General features: G+C 39.9%; 1 protein-coding gene across 3 annotated transcripts in view; it reads right to left on the bottom strand.

Annotated features, from left to right (window-relative positions):
• COL25A1 (collagen type XXV alpha 1 chain) overlaps positions 1–24,020 on the bottom strand; it is a 317,331-nt gene that overhangs the window by 14,222 nt on the left and 279,089 nt on the right. For 2 of the 3 annotated variants that reach the window (XM_077300635.1, XM_077300636.1), the window contains exons 21-33: positions 23,112–23,135; positions 20,549–20,593; positions 19,772–19,816; positions 19,470–19,550; positions 17,622–17,684; positions 17,226–17,276; positions 15,408–15,434; positions 12,425–12,505; positions 10,947–10,982; positions 9,718–9,771; positions 8,325–8,378; positions 5,273–5,299; positions 4,346–4,399 (exon numbers count right to left, since the gene is read on the bottom strand). In XM_077300635.1, the coding sequence (XP_077156750.1) occupies positions 4,346–4,399; positions 5,273–5,299; positions 8,325–8,378; positions 9,718–9,771; positions 10,947–10,982; positions 12,425–12,505; positions 15,408–15,434; positions 17,226–17,276; positions 17,622–17,684; positions 19,470–19,550; positions 19,772–19,816; positions 20,549–20,593; positions 23,112–23,135 (642 nt within the window). The remainder of the gene's footprint in view (positions 1–4,345; positions 4,400–5,272; positions 5,300–8,324; positions 8,379–9,717; positions 9,772–10,946; positions 10,983–12,424; positions 12,506–15,407; positions 15,435–17,225; positions 17,277–17,621; positions 17,685–19,469; positions 19,551–19,771; positions 19,817–20,548; positions 20,594–23,111; positions 23,136–24,020) is intronic. The other variant, XM_077300637.1, reaches the window with a different exon arrangement.

Raw genomic sequence — 24,020 nt, 5'->3', positions numbered from 1 at the left:
TAGTTCTGTTTGAGCCCTATCATCTATTTAAAGACTCATCTCCTGAAGCAACATGCTCTTTGGAAATGTAAAGTTTGATCCTTGGAAGAGCACTCGGTAACAGTATCAGTACTTTTGCAACCTGTTTTTAATCAGGCCCCAATGGTAAAGGGTCTGTGCTTGCCTCAAATGGCAGTGCAATCTTTGAGGGAGGGGTGTTTTCTATTTGAGCATCCCTGCTCAAAGCCCAGGATTACTAAACAGAAGCCAGAGCTACTATGGCTATTCAGACAGGTTTTGTGAGCTAACAATCAAATCTATGTTTATGGTTAAGAAAATCCTGATATGTTCGGTGGGGTTCATTCGCAAGAACATATGCATAGGCTTACAGTTTAAATTGATTCCATCTCTGAAACAGCTATTATTAGACTAAAGGGGGGGAGGGAGGAAACCACAAGGACCAGTAGTTGCCTGGACCCCTTCCCCCCGGCCGATAGTAGTCTTAAAATATAAACTAGAACAATGGAAAGAGTTAAACATTCTTTCCCAGCATAACTCTTCTAATCAAATTTGCAGTGCCCAGTGACGGTTTGCAAGTAAATCTCAGGAGATCCAGTCATGGGAATCTTGCATCAAGTCTGTTTTGGCTCCACAGTCAAAGTAATTGCCCCACAGGATTTTAGAAAGCGTAACCAGTTAATGGTTCAGGATTTGGAGCTACGTTTACAGATTTAAAAGGGAAGGAAAAGGCAGATTTCAGTCAAAACATTAATTTATTTTTTGCTTCTGGAAAGCTTAGGAACTTGTATAGTTATAAAAAACATTATAGTCCTGCAGTTTGACATCATTAATGTCAATGGCCATATTATGGTACATCTACTTGTTGGGAAATAAATTGTTCTGATGGGACATAGAAACTGCAATAGCACAAAATAAGATGCTGTTCCAGTGGTACAGAGTAATTTAGATCCTGTAAACCTAATCATTTATTTATTTATTTATTAGATTTCTATACTGCCACTCGCCATAGCCTCGCGGCTGTTTACACATACAATTCTAAACAATAAAGCCCCAATAAAATCTCCATTAAAATAACAATCACATAACTAACCGGGACTATGCCCCTGCCTCAACCGGTGGCCTGGCGGAAGAGCTCTGTTTTACAGGCCCTGAGGAAAGCTGGTAACTCCAGTAGGGCCCTTAGCTCTTCTGGGAGCTCATTCCACCATGCTGAGGCCAAGACCAAAGAGGCCTTGGCCCTGGTCAAGGCCAGGCGTATGTCCCGGGGGCCTGGGAAAACCAGTAAATTCATACCCGCAGAGCGGAGAGCCCTGCGGGGGGCATAAGCAAGCAAGCAAGCGGTCCCACAGTTAGGCAGGACCCAGACCGCATATGGCCTTACAGGTTAATACCAATACCTTGAACCTGACCTGGAAACAGACAGGTAACCAGTGCAGTTGACGAAGCCCCGGCTGGATATGGGCCCTCGAAGATGTCCCAATGAAGACCCTAGCAGACGCATTTTGTACCAACTCTAACTTCTGGATCAAGGACAAGGGTAGGCCAGTGTAGAGTGAGTTACAGTAGTCTAATCTGGAAGTGACCGTTGCATGGATCACAGTGGCCAGGTGTTCTGAGGACAGGTGGGGCGCTAGTAGCCAGGCTTGGCGAAGATGGAAAAAACCTGTCCTGGCTACTTTCGTGACCTGGCTACATCAAAAGTCACCCCCAAATTCCTGGCAACTGGTGCAGGTGTTAATTGCACCCCATCCAGGCATGGGAGGTGCACCTGGATTTAGGTCCTGTAAACCTAATCATGTATACTTTGAAGACATGGCATAGTGGTTATGGTGTTGGACTAGGATCTGGGAGAGCCAGGTTCAAAGCCTCGCTCTGCTATGTAAGCACAGTGGGTGACCTTGAGCCTAATCAACCTCACTCTCGGCCTATTCTACTTTACAGGGTTGTTGGGAGGAAAAAATGGAAGACAGAGAATAATGTTATAAACTATTTTGGATTCCCATTGGGGGAAAAACTTGGGTATACCTAAATAAATACTTCTTAGTTTGTCAACTAGCTCAAAGATTGGTACCTTTATATTTTTCTCAAATAAACTGATAACTATTACAATTTGCCCTGCCATATGCCAACTTTTAAAGCTGATTTATGACATAAGCTGATTTACGGAGGCCCTCATGGGCATTTCAAGGCAAGAGGTGGTTTGCCATTGTCTGCCTTTGCATTACAGCCCTGGACTTCTTTGATGGCCTCCCAGCCAAATATTAATCAGGAGCAACCCAACTTCTGAGACTTGTTGAGCTCTAGCTCTCTTGGGCTATCCAGGTCAGGTTGTGCATCTGAGTGTTTGTGTCATGTTATATGCCCCACAGTCAGAGGCCAAATTGGCAGTTCATCATATAGAAATGCAATTAGTTTGGGTAGCCCAATGGGCTGCTGCAGGTAGGGAATGGACTCTTTCCAGCCGCTTTGTATCTGGGGAGAGAGCTAGGGAGGAAGAAGCTGCATATTTCACCCCCCCCCCCGAACATCTTGCTATCCTCACAGTAACAGTACCTACATATTCCAAAAGTAAGCTTTCATTTTCTGACAAATGGCAAGTTGCAACTGAAATGCCTGTTGTATTTTAAAGCATTAGCTGGGTGGGGGGAGGAGAGACATGGGGGGGAGGTGCACCCCCTGGCCTCACCTATGTCATCTGTTTAATTCCTCCATTAATTTTGACAGTGGAAAAAAGAAAAACCTTGACTGGAAGTAACAGTTCCAATATATTTTACAGAATTTTTATGCTTGGAAGACTTAAAAAAAAACTCATACTGGAGTGGATCCGTGGGTCATTTTATACTGATGCAAAGCACTTTCACTAATGGGAGGGAATGTCTTGGCCTTCCCTCTCCTCCTGTTAATCGAGCGATCTTCCGGAAATGTGGCTCAATGGATAGGTGCAAGGGACTTCAGGAATAGCTGGGGGGTAAAGTGTGTGTGTATGTGTGGGGGTGCAGTGGGAGGGTGGGAATGTGAAAATTACTTCCTCCTCCTGCTGGTCGAAAAATAACCTACGGATTCAGCCCAGTGTTTCCATGGGGCACCACTGCTCCGACACCACACAGAGCTTCCAGGAAAAAGTCCATCTGCTTAAATGTCCAAGGAAGTCTGTATTAGCAGCTGCTGTTGTCATTGGGTAGGATCCAGAGAACTGCTGACCCTGATGCATCATTTAATTAATACATTTATTTAGGACCTCTGTGTATTTTCTTAAGCTTAAGGCTGCTCCCATATAAAAATAAAACAATATTTAAAATGACACCAGATGCAAACATGATAAAGAATAGCGATTCAGTTTCACTGAAACGCCCCAAATTTTGAGCATCTGCCAAACAGCATCTTGTGTTGTTGTTGTTTTAGACTCTATTGTATTTCCCCCATGCTTTTGTCTAGTTTCCATGGTTTTTGCAAGCCGTTTGGCAAACACTTGGAGGCCCGAAAATGGCACTGGGATATTTTAAATGGAGCAAACAAAAACAAGCAAATAAAAGCAAGAGGAGGTAATCATACTCACTGGTGGTTGAATGGCCAGGAAGAGACTGTGGCTCTCAGACTAAGAATACTTTGCCCAGTGACACTATTGATTCCCCCTGCCCCCGAACAGCACATCCATGCCAATTGCCCCAGAAACTGCCCTTCAACAGCGAGGATTCTGTATGCGCATCAGAATTCCCACATTGGCAATGCCTCCATACAATGGAACACTATCATTATGTAGGGAAGACCCTTACACGTGCAAGCACTTTTGTGCCTATACAAGAGCTCATCCTCCCAGAAGGAAGGATGGCACACTGAAATTGCATCAACAGGATGAATTGGGAGGTTAGCTATCTGTGAGGTTAACAACAGGATTTAATTGTACCTAACTTTCTCTGAGTTACAGCAAATGTTTTAGCTTGGTCTTTCCAGCTGTGAGCCAGACGCTTGCAAGGTATAAATACAGAACACATTAAATTGGAGTCAATGGAGCTATATTGATTTACACTCACTGTCAATCAGGCCCAGCAGTCTTCCACCTTGTTGCCACTCCAATGTCTCTTGTCAGTAACTCTTTTATAAACAAACATAGACTGCCAGGAGTCTTGGAGGAGAAAGCCTTTCCTATGCCATTATGGAAAATGCTGACCTTTTGGTATGGAAGAGAGGCTGTGTTTCACATTCTGACAGATGCCTTTGTCTAGCAAAGATCTGTGACATGGCTTTTGGCACACAGAAGGAGGAAAATGGGACAAAATTATAGGGCTGGGACAGAACAGCTGACTAGGCTAAGTAATCAAACAACAGTTAATAGCATTGAGGTCACCTTTTCTCCCTTTTCTCCTACATCACCCTTTTCTCCACGAGGACCAGGGAAACCCTATAAAAAATGAACAAAAATACCTCTATTGGCTTATGTATTTTGATAGTTAGGGGGTTGTTTTTAGTGCACAGCTAAATTGTAGGCACACACAAGCACAATCAGGGAATATGGAACCAAATGATTTGAAAATCAGATGTAGGCCATAATTAATGTTCAAGAAGGTCCAGATATGGGAAACACCCATATATCTAATGATCCCTGTTTTCCCAAATGCAAACTGGAAATGGCGGTCACAGAAGAGAAGACCCAGAGAGGTCCCTGAGAAAAGATTATAGTGATCTCTGCCCATTGAAGGTCAAATATTTGATTGCAACTTAAGAATCAATACACTCGAATGCATTCCACACACGCAAATTTGAAAAGGCAACTACCCAGAGCTTCTACACAAGAACCAGCTTCCTGTGAGATTTCAACTATTTATAATTAACTTTTTTGTTATGGGCATTTTAGTCTGCAGTCAACCAGAATCTCACAGGTAGCCTGTCGAATGAACACTGTGCCATGTGGTGCACCTTCCATGTGGTTGTCTTTTCAGGTCTCTCCAGCTGCATCTACCAATCAGGACTCGAGAGAATTCTAATGTCATGCGCTTCACGTGCTCTACACATCATCAGCTTCTGCAGGTGCTTATTGGCTACTTCTGGTGGCATTTACTAGAATGCCCTTGTTCAGCATTGTTCTTCTTGCACTGCTAAGTGTTTCTCTGTTTCTACCATTGCTTAAAGGAAAACCACAATGCGATGTTTAGTATATTCTCTGCATGATCATCATGCACACCAAATGAGAAAACCAATCAACATGCATCAAGCATGCAACTATTTTCAAAGAAACTTTACCTACCACAAAAAACTGATCATAAATATTACTTACATCAAGGCCAGGCTCTCCATCTTTGCCCTAGTAAAGAATCATATGCCATTACATTAAGCTTTATGGCTGTTAGTCAGACATCTGGGTCATATCTGCACTTACATTTTTTTTCTACTGTAAATCCTGCTGAGTCTTCCCATTTCTTCCTGGGAATTGATCTCTTTATGGGAATAAACTGTAATTCTAGGTAGCAACCCTAATCTGCTCATTTTAGGCATCGCAAGTAGTAAGCCTTCTGCTCTTGTCACTAAGAAAGAAGAGGTGCTGCTTTTTTGTATCCCACTTTTTACTATTGGAGGGAGTCTCAAAGTGGCTTAGAATCATCTACCCTTCCTCTCCCCACAATAGACACCCTGTGAGGTAGGTGAGGCTGAGAAAGCTCTGAGAGAACTGTGGCTGGCCCTAGGTCACCCAGCTAGCTGCATGTGGAAAAGGAGTTGGGAATCAAACCCAGATCTCCAGATTAGAGGATGCCACTCTCAACCATTCAACCAAGCCGGCTCCCACACCAAGGGCTGTGACTTGAATGTAGCAATATCAGCCTGTTTTGCAGAGGTACTCTAAGGACTACTGAGATTTCATATGTGAGGGGCTTTATATACTTGGTAATATATAAATGTCACCTATTGTTGTTATGTGGGATTGTATGTATAAAATAGGCATCGGTTTATGGAAAACATGGCAGTTCAAGAATGTAGAGTTGCCAGTTCTGGATTGTGTAATTCCTGGAGACTTGGGGAGAAAGGGAGGTTTGGGGAGAGGAAGAAGCTCAGCAGGGATGTGTTGCCATAGAGTCTGCCTTCAAAACAGCCATTATCTGCAGGGCCACCAATTTCTGTAGTCTGGAGATCAGCTGTATTTCCAGATATCCAGGTACTACCTGGAAGTTTGAAACCTTCGGGCTAGATTGAATTCTTGAGCTTTTGCAAGAAGACTCCATCAGAGAACATGTTCCATTGATACTTAGGAGCTAGTAGTGTCTGTTCTGTCATCAACAATCTTAATTATACACACCATAGAATTATGAAGCTATTAACGTCTATTCTGTACATGTTCCGTTGTTAGTTTGGAAGAACATTTCTCTAGTGATAGACACCACTAGGCACAGCAACATTTACACCCAAACTCAATCTAGCATAAGGAAGTGTAAGGGCTCATTTTTAAAAGCCTTTTTTTTTTTTGCACTATTATTTGCTCCAGTATAAAATGTAAGGATTTGGATTACTTTTTAAACCTCAGGACATGTCAAATCATAATAGAACTAAGTAAGCAGGGCTATTAATGTCAGTGTTTAGGCCTGCAATGTTAAAACGTTAACAAATCTCTGTATGGAATACATGTCCCTGGAGAAATTATTATATAATCCACGTGTAGAGCAAATGTTCCAACTTTCAACTTTAAGAAGCATAATCTACATACTTCCTGAATTTTACCACCTGAACCATTCTTATCCAGGTCTGATGTCTCAGCATCTGAGATTACCTCCCCAATAACTGCACAGATTCATATTATATGCTTTTTAGGCATTCAGATTTGTTTTTAGAGGTTTAGTGTTTGAGATAGTCCAAGAGCTTAAAAAATACATGCATACAGTTCTAGCAACAGTGTTGAAAACTCAAGCAAAGCATCAAGGATTTGTTGGAGATGCCAACATTTTTAGGTGTCCAATGACTCAAACTGAAAAATACTGTTTTTTTTAATACTGCTAGTTACTACCTTCAGAAATGACTGTTAGCACTTTTAAGTAAAAATGAAAATGTTGTAAGTTCCAGTTTCATATCTCTCATGTTATGTGTAGCTGTGCTCTAAGCAATATTTGTCATTTTTAATATAAATATAAATATATACACTAGGTCACCAGGCAGTGCTACAGATTGTGTGTGTGTGTTGGGGCAAAGTGTTGCAGGAGAACATTTTTTTTAAATGCAGCTTCATTACTGGAAGTTCTTGCCAGAAATGACAAAGGTCTCCCTAAGAATTGCCAGAAGCTCTATGGTAAAATAGTTTTACCCCAGAGTTTCTGGTGATTCTTAGAACTAACCTTTGTAAGTTGTGGGAAGAACTTCCCATAAGAACATAAGGTTGCATTTTTAGGGCCACCAAGCCAACTGAGGGCTTGGTGGCCCTAATAGACACAATTTCTAGAAAGGAACGCATTAAGTTTTAAATTAACTAAAAGAAATTCTAGTTCTATCCATTCGAATGATAAGGCAAATGTAGCACAAATTTTTGTTCATGGTAAATACATATGCCCTTAAAATCTATTGTGGAGCCATTATTCTTGTTTCTGCAAGTTTAGAAACAGTCAAATTAATATGAACATTAAGATATTTATCCAAAGCAAATCCCAAGTCATGCATCATCCAAAATTATTTTATATTAAACACAGGACATTTTACTCATACTGTAAAAGTATATCATGGAAAACTACACAATTTAATGACCCCCTTTAAACAGATTGTACCCAAAGTTTCTACTAATCCCATCTTCTCTTATATGTTTCCAAATCAATTTGCATAAGGCATTTTGCATAAGAGAAAAATATGGGGGTTATATCAGAAATGAAAACATACAAACTTTTCTCCAAATACAAGTTAAAAATTAGCAACATAGTATTTTGCATAAATGACAGCTGATTTTTCTTTTGTACTGGAGATATTTCTGATCACCTAAGCCCTTTCAAGAGGATGGATCAGCATATTCCTGAGCTTTTAAAAATTACCCTGAATTGTTATCATTACATTCTGGTACTCTGAGACAAGATCATGTATAGCACTATGGAAATGGCAGGAGTCACACATAGTGGAGGAACACTTCATTCTGGGATCTCTCATTGCTATTTACCTATGTCAGAACTACTCTTACTTTTACACAGATCTAGGTGACAGCATGAAGCAGTGACCTTGGGCTACCCAAACTAATTGCATTTCTATGTGATTAATTAATTAATTAATTATATTTATATACCGCCCTCCCCAGAGGCTCAGGCAGCAACGTATGAATTAATCAAGGATATCTCGGAATTGTGCTTTCTAAAAGTGACATAACTTACAGGCAAGCCATATGGTCCTCTGGGCCCAGGATCTCCTGGAACTCCCTTTTCACCCTGAAATGAAATATGGAGAAGACATTTTCTCTATGTTGTTTATTAGGCTTGTGTCTATCCTTTTCCCAAGGTTTAGGACTGTATGTGTGGCATCATCCATTTTGTCTCTTCACAACTGTCCCATGGGGCAGTTTATGTTGAGAGATTATGATTAGCTAAAGGTCACCCAGACCATTTCCACACTGGGAACTTTGGTGCTCCAGCTCCCAGGTGGGGGCACAAATCCAAGGCTGACAAGGTACGCCAGGCCAAATGCTCCCCCGTATGGGAGCAGGAAGAGGCAGAACAACCTGCTCCAACTCAAACTCCAGCCTGCAGCCCAGTGCAGAAATGGTCCCAGTGAATCTCATGGCTAAGGACCACACTATAGCTATGCAGGAGATACATTTTTTTTTCTCCTATGAAATAAGCAGCATCTTTGGATGGGCTTGAGAGATATTTTGAACAACCCTGTTCTTCCCACTGTCCTGAAGAAATAGCCTGAACAGCTGCATTTTAGTCAAGAAAAACAATGGCATTGAACCCCTGAATAACATAATTCGGCCCTCAGTGGGTATTTGAATCCAGGTCTCTATGAACCAAATTCAGCACTCTGACTAATCCCATACTACTTAACTGATCAATGTGAGATATCTTTTCATTTTAATCATTCTTTAAAAATATTTTTAAAAGGCTTGAACTCCTCAGTGAAAGACTACCTTTAGGTGGGCTTTCTTGAGTTTACATATCTCATCTTGGGTTAAAAATCTAAATTCTTGAAAACTGTTTTTAGATAATTCATTTCAGTGTATCACTTTTCTATTAGACCATTTACGTAAAGATAAATTACAGATATTCATTTAAAACATTTTTTTCCTGACTTATCTCAATGGACTAAAGGCAGGAAACAACGAACATATAGAACACTGGGTCAGAAAATGAATTTAAACTGTATTGCAATTTAAATGTGGAAGCTGTTTATGAGTGGACTGCCTCCTTTTTTTCTGTGTGGTATTTTTTCTCTATGAATACACTGTGATGAATTTCCTTTATTTATATTTCTATCTTAAAATTCAATTCTATTAAATAAAATATAAACAAGTTAGAGAGAAAATGTTTTTTTCACAAATACAGATAAAAAGAGGAATTCCCTCTTGTGTGCGAGCCAATGACTCTTCAAGGACAATGCCAGCTAATTTTTACACTTATGTAAATTTAACCCAATTTAACTAAAATTAATGTTGTTAGGTGCGAAGTTGTGTCCGACCCATCGCAACCCCATGGACAATGATCCTCCAGGCCTTCCTGTCCTCTAAAATTAATATAGTTTATCAAACAGAATTTCTTGGATTTCACTCACTCTGTCTCCTTTTGGACCTGCAAGACCATGTGGACCAACTGGGCCATCCACACCCTGAAACATTAAATAAACAAGAATGGATAAAGCAGCTCTGAAAACTCCTTTGAGAAGTTTTATACAATTAATTTACATTAATTGGCTGGATTTTAGGCAGAGTGGCAACTAAGCTCCAAATCCTTCTGGCAAAATTAAGAACAAATCTATCTCTTTCCAGTTCTGGAATTCTGTTCAATGTATTCCCATCTCATTTACCTATGATATTAGCTGATTTACACAGACAAATTAAATGGGACAGGCAGATTCATCAAGGTGTTAAAGGGTTAAAAAAAGCGATTTAAACAGAAAATCATGCAGAATTCACATGAAGAGCTACAAGAAGAAATTGCAGACTTAAGAAATGAGAGCTTTAAGTTCTCAGCTATGCCATTCCTTTCCCCACTGTGATAAAGACTGAGCATTTGTTTCAAATAGCAAAATGGTGACAATATCATGGAACTATTCTTACAGCCCTGACCTGGATGACCCAAGCTAGACCAATATTGTGGGAACTCAGAAACTAAGCAGTGATTAGCACTTGGATGGGAGACCAAGAAGGAAGCTCACAGTTGCTATACAAAGGCAGCCACTGGTAAACCACCTCTGCTGCTTACTTGCTTTGCAAACACTATTGGGTCCTCATAAGTTGGCTAGGACTTGACAGCACTTTCGAACCCTCATTCTTATTAATTTACAGTTAATTTCAGCAGGCTTTGATTGTAGTGATTCTGCATAGGACTGCACTATTGCAGGAATCCAGTCAACAAGCCAAATAATGATCCTTGGTTCTGAGCATTGTAGGGTTATGTCCCTCTTGCAAAAGTTGCAGAAAAAACCAAAATGACAAACGGGGAAAGACAGCTATACAGCATACCTAAATCAAATAGCAGCTTTAATGTCTGGATAATCTATAATGAGTGTATAGTAAGGGTAAGGACAGTGTCCATGTTTTTCATGTCATGGTTTCAATGCTCCCTGTAGCGTGGTTGCTCATGAGTCATTTGTTAGGGATTGAGTCTTTTTATTGCATGCAATATCCAGGTACATGAATCAATTGGGGAATCCTGGTGTAATTCAGCAGTAGCAAAAGTACTACCACAACAAAAGAAGAAGAGGAAGAGGAAGAAGAAGAAAATGCTGCTTGCTATGTAATTTTGGTAGCCAAGATTGACATAGGAATACAAAGGACTCACCCGGGGTCCTGGCTTTCCGTCTAAGCCAGATGCTCCCTGTGTGGTTAAGTGAAAGCATTGATAATGGGGACAACACGAATGACAAGAATGCAAGATTAGTAAGTGGGTGGTGATGAACAAGTACAGTTTCTATTTAAACACCGAATACAGGAGTTACAGGGATCTGGAATAAGTATCACGGTACTGCATTAGGTTAGTTGTCACGTCACATATAACATGAAGAGTCTGATTCTGATTCCTATGGTTTCTGATCTGTAATAACAAAGTCCTGCTGGCTTCAGAGGAACTGCACCTCGTTTCAGGAGATCAGAATGAGTCTCTAGATGTATTAGTGTCACAGGTTACCATGGTGTTGATTGAACTTTAAAACACACATCCTTATATATGTTAGTACCAAAAAAATCATATGTAATTTGGATAATAAAATAAGCAGAACTATACAGTTTACATTGAACTTTTAGCTGTACTTCAAGTAATAACACCTGTAATAAGTCTCCTATAAGAGTAGCTTTATGAAGAATCCAGAAAACCGTTAATTACAATTCTTTACAGCAGGGGTAGTCAACCTATGGTCCTCCGAATGTTCATGGACTACAATTCCCAGGAGCCCCTCCTGCGAATTGTACTCCATAAACATCCGGAGGACCACAGGTTGACTACCCCTGCTTTACCGTGATGGAGAAGCGGATGACCCCTGCTGGATATTATGGGAATAAAGTGAGCTTAGTGCTTACTAAGCTCACTTGAAGCCAAGAATAAATGAGGAACGCAGGTGTTGCACTTTCCGTATCTTTATTCAGAAATGCAGCAACCAAACTCAAACAGAAAATATGGGGTTGGACCTTATGGCTTTTGTTTCATTTGGACCATACGATCCTCCATTATGGAGCATGCCACTTCTTGCTGGGCCATTTTTATTTACGCCAGATGAAAGCATTTTACATGAGCAGGCAGTGCTTAGCACAGGGGTAGTCAAACTGCAGCCTTCCAGATGTCCATGGACTACAATTCCCATGAGCCCCTGCCAGAATTTGCTGGCAGGGACTCATGGGGATTGTAGTCCATGGACATCTGGAGGGCCACAGTTTGACTAGCCCTGGCTTAGCACTTGATGAACAGAAAAAGAGAAAAGGAATCTATCCATTGAGGATAAGAGATTTTAAAAATCAACAATAAAATAAAATGTCATAGAGCATTCAAATAATAACATCATTATGAATGTAGGGGAATGTGGTGCTGCAACATGGTGGACACTGTGAACTGACAAATGACAAAAAAATGGGGGCAAATTAAATTGACATCACTGAGCGTTATGGAATGACATAAAAACAGACTCCGGATAAAAACAAAACAAGACAGATGTTCTTCTCCAACATGAGGTAGCTTTATATTTGCTAGTGAGTAAACCAGAGTTTATGGTTGAAAATAGAAAGAGAAGTTTGCAGTTTTCACTGAAATTGAATAGGTATTTTACTTACTGGAAGACCAAGGGGCCCTCTGTCACCCTTGTGACCTGGTTCACCCTTCAATCCTTTAAGACCATTTAACCCTGGTTCACCCTAAATGTAAAAGTATAAATGCTATTTTGGGGGGATGCTGACACGGTTATTGAAGCTGGGACAGACGGGAGCTGGTGATAGACATGGATGCAAACTCCAGTTCTTTAACACAACTGGTTCTGTTCATTGGAACAAAGTGTCCTTGTTGTCGGATTAGAAGCAGTTTATGTAGAGGAATGTCATGAGCCATATTAAAACAGAGGACATAGAACTAGGCATAAACATTTTGAAACATTTCTTACAACTGCCATTTTCCACTTGTTTAGAATGGACTTGAAGACCAGTTGTAAGGGCAGGTTTTCAACTAAAACAAAATTTATCAGAAATGAAAAGGCTCATTGGACTAATCAAAACTGCAGGGGAAACAGCTCTGAGAGCCATTACCATTCTTAAAGTGGCCTATTCCTGCTGGTGAACTGGAATGTGCAGCAATAATCCATGTAATGATATTCTAAACCTTTAAGCGTGCTTAATTACACATAACTTCAGAGGAGGAGTGTGATGCATGGGGATATGCATTTTCAAAACCCATGATGGAATGGTTGCAAGAAAAGTCATTGCACTATTATTGGAGAGCATTCTGTGTTTCCGACATAGCTGCAGCTTCTCCCAAGCAAAACCTGAGGAGGTGGGATCACTCAATTACGACTCTATTTTTGTGCACCTTGAGAGCAATCTCCACATTAGAAACTGAAACCAATTCCAAGCCTATTTGGTTGTCATGGGTGCTATCCACATAGAGATGGGATTATGTGGTTTCCTTTTTGCTGTTGCAGCTGCTGATTCAGCATGGTGGCAGCAGAGCCTCCACATGATATGCTTCCCAGCATTTTCCTTGCCTGTTTCCTGGCAATAGATATAGCCTGCCTTCTATTGCAGTTGACAAATTATTACAGTATTATAATGCTATAATTAAGCATCCAACCCTTTTCATTGCAGAGACATAGGGGAGAAAGTATATATTTGCAATGATAGGGGCCTAAGACCTATCTTTTAAAAATGAAAGCTGATAATTCAGAGAACCTGATAGATTGTTATAGCATTAGACAGAATGCTATAGCATTACAATATTTAATTGATGTGTTCTCAAAAAGCCCTCTGGTAGTGGCTGTGGACAGGGTGGGAATGGCCACCACAGGACGCTGGTGCAGGACAATAGCATCAATGTGGTTGGGATGGGAAGAACTGGACTTTCTGGTCTAGAAGAGTTGTACTCTAGCTTTGCTGCTATCTTCCCAAAACATCCTAACAAAGCAGGCATGGTAAAGAGTGCAGGAAAGTCAGGGAAAACCTGGAAAGTGCACAGAAGTACCACAAAGTGACCATGGCTTCCAAGCCCAGGGGGCCTATATTGGTAACAAAGAATTCTCAGAACACTTACTAAATGGCAGTTCCCAAGATTCTTTGTGGAAAGTTAACACAGCAGCAGCAGCAACAACAACAAATGAATCCTACTGAAATTTAACAGAAAAAGTCAACTTGCAAAAACTCCTGAGCAGGCCTCAAATTTAAACTTTCCACATTTAAAAAAGAACATAATTTTTAACTCTGCAATTTTTTTATTTGTGCATTGCAGGGATTCATGGTGACTCTTTTATACACCACTAGGGGCTCTCCTGAGCACCAATTCCCCCATGTGGCACCCACTCTATATTTCTGAAAAGTGGGCAATGTCTTTTTACATTAGGGGCTGTGGCTGGCTTTTGGCTCCCACATTGAAACAGCCATACCAGAAGAATGGAAAAGGTGTGAACCTCACTGAAGAGCAGGCTTCATGCTGTAGGGATGGAGTCTAGGTTGATGGTGATTGTGAATGCTACTCTACATAACCTGTAGAGTGAGGACTACTGATATATTGTATGCCACTGAGGAGTTGAAAAGCTAACTTTTTCACATAGCATTTTGCTCCTAAATCCACTCAGGCTTAATTAATCACCTAGCAAACCAACAGCAAACTTGAGGATTTAGGAGCAGGACTGGAAGAATTTTCATTGTGTGTGTATCCAGCTTTAGGCTGGATAGGAATTACCAATGTCAAAAGGCATAACTTCAAAAAAGCAAATGTGATTCCGAACTTCTAGGTTGTTACACCTCATTTCCTTCCTGTTTCATGGGAAATAAAACAAATACTATAAATGTGGTCTTGTAAAGGGCTATGAAAATGTAAGTGTAATAAAAATGGTATTATACTATACTACTGTATATTGAATTCTCTTACAACCTTTCTATGATCCCTTCTCTAAATGATGCAATGTGGATCTCTGTGTGAGTACATTTACATCTCCCCATACATCTGGAATCAGTCCTCCAGCCATAGCTATGGATTCTTGCTTGGTACAGACCCTTGTTAAGAATATTTTCAGCGCACAGGTCTTCAGAGACAACACATGGACAGAAGGAATGAGAAAGAGCTGCCATTATAAAGGTGAGAAAAGGCATTTGAGAAGGAAGAATTAGGACTGAAAGGCAAAGGCAAGAAGAAAGTAATTTCTGGAAAAGATTTTACTTTACTTCTTAAGAGCATACCACACTCATCCCCTGTTTTTCTAAGCTGAAGTAGAAGATAGTTCCAAATGGCATAGCTTGCAAGTCTCACCAGAATACTGGATGTTTTTATTGGCGCTCCATAATTAACGTTAGAGAAAGCTAATTCAGCTTATGGTGATATGGAGCAGACACAGGAAATTGTCATAAATCCTTACATTTTAAAATATGCCTTAACGTTTTATTTTAAGCAGCTGCTTAGAGGTTTAAGAATATCAAAACATATTTAACAGAAAAGTGAGACAAAGGACAAACCATGAGTACATGCTTCAACATGATTAATGAGAATGACAGCATAACACATTAACAGACTGAAGTTTATTGTTGTCTCAATGTTATGCGTGCATTTTTTTTTTACCTTTGGGCCTGGTAGTCCATGAGGTCCCTGAAAATAAATATTTCATAATTACAAGGAGGCATTTATATAGTCGCAAATTGCTCCTTGCCAGTACAGGTCACTAAAAGGCACCTCAGAGAAATAAAAGTTAAATTTGGTATCTAATTGTCAGCTAGGCATCTGCTTGCCATTCCTGCTTTCCAAAAGTTATGGGGGAATATTAGAAGCTTGGAATTGAGGTTTAAAATATTTGCTCTTCAAAATCAAAATACAGTTAGATTGGAGTCCAGTAGCACCTTAAAGACCAACAAAAGTCTCCATGTTGCTACTAGACTCAAATCTAATTGTTCTACTGCAGATCAATGTAGCCATCATTTGAAACAATTAAAATGCAGATTTTTAAAGGCACACCGCGGCATCTCTCAGTGACATCATTTGATTTTTCTTTACAATTACAACCTATTTACCTAAAAGGAAGGGCATATCCCTTCTACCTGTGTCATCCAAAAGAAAAGGAGGCATCTTAAATCTGTATGCAAATTACAGTTACGTACCATAGGGTTACCAGCTCTATGTGGGGAAATACCAGGAGATTTGGGGGGGGGGGGGGTAGAGCCTTAAAAGGTTGGTTTGGGAAAGGTATAATGCCCTAAAATCAACCTTCCAAAGTGGCCATTTTCTCCAGGTGAACCCATCTTTGTCACCTGGAGATCAGTTATAATTCCAGGAGATTGTTATGTACCACCTAGCAGTTGGCAACTCTTAACAGTAATAATATCTTTTGTTCATAACATATTTTAGAGACAACCTCCTTACATTTGGTGTGTGTGTGTCATCCTGTTTGCATAAGTATGAGTATTTCTCTCCATCAGAAATCTATTTGGTGTCAATTCTAATTCCCTGTGTTGAACATCCCATAAAAGTCCCTACTAGGGAAGTAACAAGGGAAGTCTGCTAGCTAGTGGGCTAGGAGTAGCTTAATAACATTGTGGTGAGTATGTTTTCTTCTGCTCACAGGGACTTAAAGCTTGGGCTCTCATCCTTTTCCTCTTAGCTGGAAAGCTGTAGTCTAGACTAGAGCTAGGTGAAATATTGTAGAGAAGAAAAATCTGCTTGCCAGTCAGAGACTTTCCTGGTTTGTTTCTCTTGTATTTTTATGTATTACTAGCAGAAAAGTCCATTATATCTCTGAATACATTGGGCACTAGGTCACCCCCCCTGCCCTAGGCAGGCCAGAAAAGGCCTGGAGAGGCCTTGGCAGGCCTTATTGGGGCGGGGGGGGGGGAGGCACTGGCAGGCAGTCCACTCCTCCTCCTTCCACCCCGGCAGCTCTACCAAGGCCTGGCATGGCCACAGCTGGAGCTACTTGGAGCAATGGGAGTCCCAGCAGGGGCTCCCTTACCCTCACCAGCCAACAGTCCCAGGCCCTCCACCTGCCCTCCCAGCTCCCGCTTACTGGACTGGAACTTCTTCCAAATGGAAGAAGTTGGAGTGGGTTGCAACCAGGATTGGGACAGCCAAGACAGCTGACCTGATTGGTGGTTAGGTAGTGAGCCTCAGCTCCTCCTAGCACCCCTTATCGGCTTTATTAAGGGTTACAGATTACAGATAGACCACTTCAGTTCCACACCAGGGATAAAAACAGATGAATGAATGAGTAAATCATCCACCCATAGACTGTAAGAAGATTATTTCTTCTTTCTATCCTGTCTTGCACTTAACGAAAGAAATGTCCATGCAAGCTTTATAAGGGAAGCCCAGCTTAGAATCCAAGCCCTTCATGATACTCCTCTTTAATTCATGAATCCATGCAATACTGGTACATAAAAATGGACTTACCATAGGCCCTGGTGGACCATGTGGGCCAGGAGATCCTGGTGGTCCTATAATCTATACATCAAAATAATATAATTACTTCTTGTTGACTCAAGTGCCCTTACTGAATTACCTATACTTATCTTGGGAAACTTCATTTGAAACAATCCAGTTGTTGTAAAATGAAAAGATATCTCTCATAAGTCAGAGCATTTTATAAATAACAATGGGAACATCATCCCTATACAATATTTACATATATTTTGTTAAAACTGGGCACTCCTATTAAAGTGATGGAAGGAAATGCATGGAAGTTTAGCTGCCATCTTGTTCGCAGGATAACTATAACCAGCCCTTGAAAACTTGAGGTTCTTATCAGTCGTGATGCCCTATTGCTTTGTATCACATAAAATGACTTACAGAAGGACCTTGAGGACCTGGCAAGCCAACATCTCCTTTGTCTCCTTTCATACCATTGGATCCCTACAAAATAATTAATCAGTTATTAAACAACACTTTCCTCCTGTCAACTTGTGCATTTTTAACTGAAAGCTGAGTTTTCAGCTTTCATTATTTTCATTCATAGATGCCCTTTGATGAGCAGAAAGCACTTCTGTTCACCTAAGGGGTGGATATTATGCAACTTCCTGCTTCAGACACATTATATCCCATGATGTTACGCCTCCCAACACTGAGGAGCAACTGTCAAAATAGTGCAAGGGACTGCAAAAGACAGACGGAGATCTATTTCACGAGTGAGACTTGTCTCAGTTCTTTGGATCTAACCCATTATTAATTTTGTTTCATATGATAACTCAAGAGCCCTTAATGCATTTACAGTATGTATTTGCAGTGGTTTATTGGACATTATGCTTATACAGTGGCAACTTAAATATCAAATAATTGGAAATACTTTGTGGAAGTATTTTCAGGGCCATTTTTTACCCTTTTGTTATTAATACGGACACTGAGCTCAATCCAGCCAGTCTAGAAGGAAAGACTGGCTTTATGAACAAAAATTGTACTAATTTCCACACAGAAATTGATCTGCCAATCTGCCTTGTGTGTGTAGTGCTCATAGGACTGCAATGCAAACTGGCTATTTTCCCCCATATGCAGTATGATCCCATGGGGCTGCAAGTTTTTAAAATAGATGCAATGTCTTCATACTAAACAGAACAGCACTGCTAGATAGAAGAACAGCAGATACAGTACAACAGAATAGAGTTTAATCTGAATAAAAATTTAGGGAAGATTTTCCCTTGTGTTTCAGGTTTCATGATTTAAAGCTGTGTTTACATAATCACTTAAATTATTTTGTAATCAATCCTGCTCTTTGTGATGTCTATTTATGCCCATGCACATGTCTATTTATGCCCATGAGTGTGACTGAACGTTAAATATATTTATTCTCAACAAAATACTTGGCTCAGAGAACATACTGTTGAGGTGTCATGGGAAACTGAACTTGTGCATTTCCTTGTAAGATAGTTATTGTTATATTTTTGTTTTCCTAAAGTATTTCCTTGGAATTCTTCAAAATTTTCTTTCTCATATTGTATTAGTTTCTGGATCATAGTTTAAATCTTTAAAAAGCGGCATGATCTTTTTTTTAATTAAAAAAAAATGTTTCCTTAATACTAAACTGGCAGCCTCTTATTGTTCCCTATGGAATTTCATCCCAGGTTACCTTCCTGGTGCCTCTGTTTTCTTCCTTCCTTAAAATCCTCCCATGAAGTTAAGGAAAACTCTTTAGAACTTATCTTCTTTAACAAAGGCTAAGACTGAGTAACTGTATTCTGGGCATATCCTTCTCCTTTCCTGTTCTTTGTTGGCCCATGGTCCACCTGTTTGTTTATCTTAAATGTAAGCTATTTGGGGTGGGAACTTGCTTTGTTACATTATTCTTTCTGTAAAAAAGAGTCGGTTCTTATATGCCGCTTTTTCTATCAAAAGGAAACTCAAAGCAGCATATAATAACCTTCCCTTTCCTCTTCCCTCAATAGACACCCTGTGAGGTAGGTGAGGCTGAGAGAGCCCTGATATCACTGCTCAGTCAGAACAGCTTTATCAGTGCTGGGGCAAGCCCAAGGTCACCCAGCTGGCTGCATGTGGGGGAGCGCAGAATCAAACCCGGCTCACCAGATTAGAACTCAGCACTCCTACACCAAGACTATATGCACACTACTAAAACTGGCATAGATAAACAGGCAATGAAATTATCATTAAGAACTTGCTACCAAATTCTTTAAAAACAAACAAATTTACTGGCAATCCTGGAAGTCCAATCCCTCCTTTTTCTCCTGGTATTCCGGGGTCACCCGTCTCCCCCTTTGAACCTTTAGGCCCCTGAAACAACACATGAACAATGTAAAAATTAATCCTACATGTCTGAAACATTAGATATTAACCCTGCAGTAGAATCACATATTCAGCAACATCTTTGAGTTATTTATAGCTATTATCAACAAAATATCTATCAAATACTTGAGTGTATTTTATTTCAGTTTTCTCCTCATATCATTTCTTTGGTCTGCAGGAGGAAGAGGAAGATAAAGAAGTTCAAGTACCTGCTCCCCATCAGCTCCTGGTGTTCCGGGGGATCCTGGATCACCCTGAAAAGTGAAAATACTTCTACATTAGTTTTGCTAAAGTTACTTGGAATATCAGAATGGCATTTGGGAGCAGATCCCCATAAAATGGTCAGATCAGTGTGCAAACGTTTGCCCTAAATGCAGGTGCTTCCTTGTCTCTATGTAGATACCAAATCACAGTTTTGAAGCTGCCACATAAATGAATTAACTAAATAAACAGCCTGGTCTCTGTGTGTGTAAAGTGAAGCTAATTTCTCCCAACCCCATGGGTTTTCAATGCCAGTGACTTAGCAGTGGTTTGCCATTGCCTTCCTTTGCAAAGTCTTCCTTGGTGGTCTCTCATCAAGTACAAACCCCCATCAGCTTCGAAGATCTGACTAGATTGGGCTATAGTATATCATTCCACATTCCATAGTCTGGTGACTTTGTGGAAGTTCGTAGGCATGCATCTGAATTTCTTTCATTCAAAACTGATTTCTCCTATTGAACTAAATATGGTTGTTTCCATTGCCCATCAATTATGCACCATATTTTTCCTTAGCTGGTGCTATTTAGTGATAGCTACTGAAATCTTTTTCTCTTGTATTAACTGAACTGAAGTCTTGGACTATCTTAATCACATTATCAACCTGCATTTCTTGTTTCCTTGAAAAGCTTGCTTAATATTATTTATACATTTATTTAGGGTTGTTTTGGGTTGTTTTTCTTTTTTTTACATTTTCATAGTTGCATGAGTAAAATTTAAATTTTCACCTTTGACCCTTGCAATCCCTGGGGGCCAGGAGGGCCAGGAGGACCCTAAAGGGAAGAAAAAAAAAGAATTTTAGCCTAGTATCCAGATGACTGAACAGGTTAGCCAAACAGATATACTCCAGGCTGTTAATAACAAAGCCTACAGGACATTGTATTAAAATAATAAAGAACCAACAATATTTAAGACAATTATCTAAGGGTAGACAGTACAGAGTTACAAAGATTACATTGGGTAATGACACTCTTAGGCAGGACAAAATAATATCAAAAGACAATGGCAAAACATCTACTGACATTCTAGCTTCTATGTAACAATTGTATAGAGTACTGAAAACAAAAACAGGTATGTCATTTGGCTTTGAAAGAACAGTCAATCAGATGACCACTGGACATATAATGGACATCTTTAAATTGCCACATATATCAGTTCTCTGCCAATACTGCCAATATAGCAGTTTACAATGACACACAACTAGCTTAGTCCTGCAGATGGCATCAGCATGTGGCTAGCAGCTCCCCATCCATGCTGACCACAAGTCTTGTCTACACCACAGCCCACCAAAGTTCAGACTGAAATGGTACTGATTTGCAAAACTCCCATTGCATGAAGCCATTTGCTCTTTCAGATTGGTCATGAATCATAAGAAAATCCTGTACTTACAAAGCAAGGGATTTCCTGTACCAGTGTTATAGTGCTGATACTAGGGTTGCCACTTCCAAGTTGGGAAATTCCTGGAGATTTACAGATAGATCCTGGGGAGAGTGGAATCTGAGATCTCCTGATATTACTCCTGATCCTGATCTCCAGGAGAAAGATGTTCAGCCGGAGAAAATGGCCACTTTGGAAGGTGGACTCTGGCATTAAATCCCATGAAGTCCCTCTCATTTCCAACCCCCTGCCCTCCTTGTGTACCATTCCCAAAACCTCTGGATACTTTGCAATCTGGAGCTCACAACCCTAAATTCTATAGAGTCCATTCTCCAAAATGGCCCTTTTCTCCAAAACTGAACCCTGCAGTCTGGAGATGAGTTTTAATTACAGCCCCCACCTGGAAGTTTGCAACTCTAGTTGCCACCTGTAGGTTCAAGTTTTCATGGCTAGTAACTTAAAAAAAAATCTAGTGCTGCAGACTTGGCCAGGGCATAAGAAACAGTAAACAAAAAGTACACATGTATTTCCCACAAACTGGGTAGAAAAGTGGGTTGCATGGTTTTGTGATCACCAGGAAAATTAGAGACACATTTCTAGAGAGGTGGAAAGACATGTGTCCAGGTACAAAACAAGAGTCTGGCTTTGGGAGGGCAGTCTTGATGGCAGAATATTTTAGGATTTAGTTATGTTTTAGTAGAAAATTTTCCCACAGCATATTTTTCCCTGGCAGCTCTGATATCCATTGCTTTTGGTTTTAACATTAAATCACAGCTCACTTCAAAAAAATGCAGCTGCTTTACACTACTGGTTTACCTAACCCAGTCAGCACTTGCTGCCCAAGATTTTAGACAGAGATTCTTTCCCCGTAGACTTGCAATCTGGAAACTACTTAAGGTGCCAGATAATGAACCTGAGACCTTCTGCAGGAAAAGCATGTTTTAGAGTAGACCTTTCTCAAAGTTGTTCATTAACTAGCACAGAACCACCATAAACCCGAATGCAGACAAGCACTGAGCTACTTTCTACATATGGAATTTCATATCAGAAGTTTCATGCAGCACATACGTTTACATACTGCTTATGTATTGTTTTGAATTTTGACTGTAAGGAAATGACAAGCTAAGAAAATGCACTGACACACAACATCTGCCCAGACCTCATGGAAGCATTCAAAACAATGACCTTCTGAGAAACAAAAAGGAACGAAGAAGTATTTGTATTCCATTATTAACTCTGCATGAGTATGGCCACCTCTCACCCTAGAATGCCTCTGTTAAACAAAACCTGAGTTCAGCATGACAGGTTAGAGCTCGAGGCAGTGCGAAATTTTCAACTTGCTAAACTGAAATTTCCTTTTCCAATATTTCCCGCATCTGGAATTAATGAACCTTATTGACTCTGAACAGAAATAAAGGTACTTTTAAAGGAAGAAGTTCCATTTGAGATCACAGCTCTAGTTGCAGTTCACAAATCATTTACGTCTGGGTCACTTACAGCCTAAAGAATTCAACCACATGAATTTTTGGAACAAGTGTAGACTGTATCTTCTATGATATAACTGGGAAGCCCAACATGATTTTTTAAAAGCCATTCAGGAAAATGAAGTTACAGACTAACCCTGCAATTTTTGCATGCGGTTATAAAAAATTTATAATGTTAACAGGAGATTCAATTCCTTTCTTCTACTGATGTCACCGGGAGCCTCCCTATTAACTTCAATATAAGGAGAACGTCAGTCCTAGTTTTCAACAATACAGCCATTCACAACACTGGGGGAAGAAATGTATGTAGTGATAAACAGGGTCAATAACTGATGAACAAAGACACATTTTACAGAACAAGGGTTATGGACATGCAACACCACAGAAGAAAACAGCTACAAAGCACCATAAGTCATGCAATAGGAATTACCGTGACAGTTAGGGTGGTAATCCTCTGTTGGCAAAATGTATTAACAGAAGACAATGTTACCAGATGTGCAGTTTGAAATAAAATACTTTGCTTGTTTGATAATGGATTTCACAGAATTTGAAGGCAGTCTGGGAGAAACAGTTCAACATCTTAGGGAAATAAAGTTTAAAGAAGATCGTTCGTTGAATACAAATTATACATTCTTCATTCGTGTTTTAAATCCCTTGAAATTTATCTTGTTCTTTTAGTCTGAATGAAAAAATATCAGATCTGTCTATAAAGTTTTAAGCTTGTAAAAGGGGAATAAATAATACATTCGTGAAGAACTAATTAAACCAGAGAACCTTGGAAGACTACTATTTAATAGGTTTAAATAAAAGTACTTTGCAGGCTTTGCTGTATACATGATTTGTGTATTGTTAGAGAACAAAACAGATTTCTTTTAAAAATGGAATTTTAAAGCAGTCTTGAAATTATCACAAGCTTTCGGCTGGATCAAGACAAACTCAAGGTGATTCATTGGCCACTTAATTGATTTAGCCTCAGTGAAAGACCAAGAATCCATAACTGTGATTGATAACAGTAACATTTGAACATAATACTCCACACATGGCAGAGGGGGAGGAGTCACTCAGTGACCCTGACAGTGATTCTGGTCATGACAAGCTCAATAAACACCTAACCAGGCCCTGAGAAGCAAAATTTAGATTATTTCATATTTGTATTCATCCACTGTGATTATACTACTAAACAGAGGACACAATATTTACAGTGCTGATTAAGGTTGTCACTATACAGTGAATTATCATCCACAACTCATTTTATTTATGGTAGTTGATCATCAAGAATATCAGAATAAGACTGTAAACTTGGAAGCTTTCTTTGACATTTGATTCATTTCTGCGACAT

The sequence above is a fragment of the Paroedura picta genome, chromosome 10, assembly GCF_049243985.1.
Source record: "Paroedura picta isolate Pp20150507F chromosome 10, Ppicta_v3.0, whole genome shotgun sequence".
Classification (NCBI taxonomy): domain Eukaryota; kingdom Metazoa; phylum Chordata; class Lepidosauria; order Squamata; family Gekkonidae; genus Paroedura; species Paroedura picta.
Note: the sequence above shows the minus strand (reverse complement) of the source record. Positions and strands in the feature narration are given on the sequence as shown.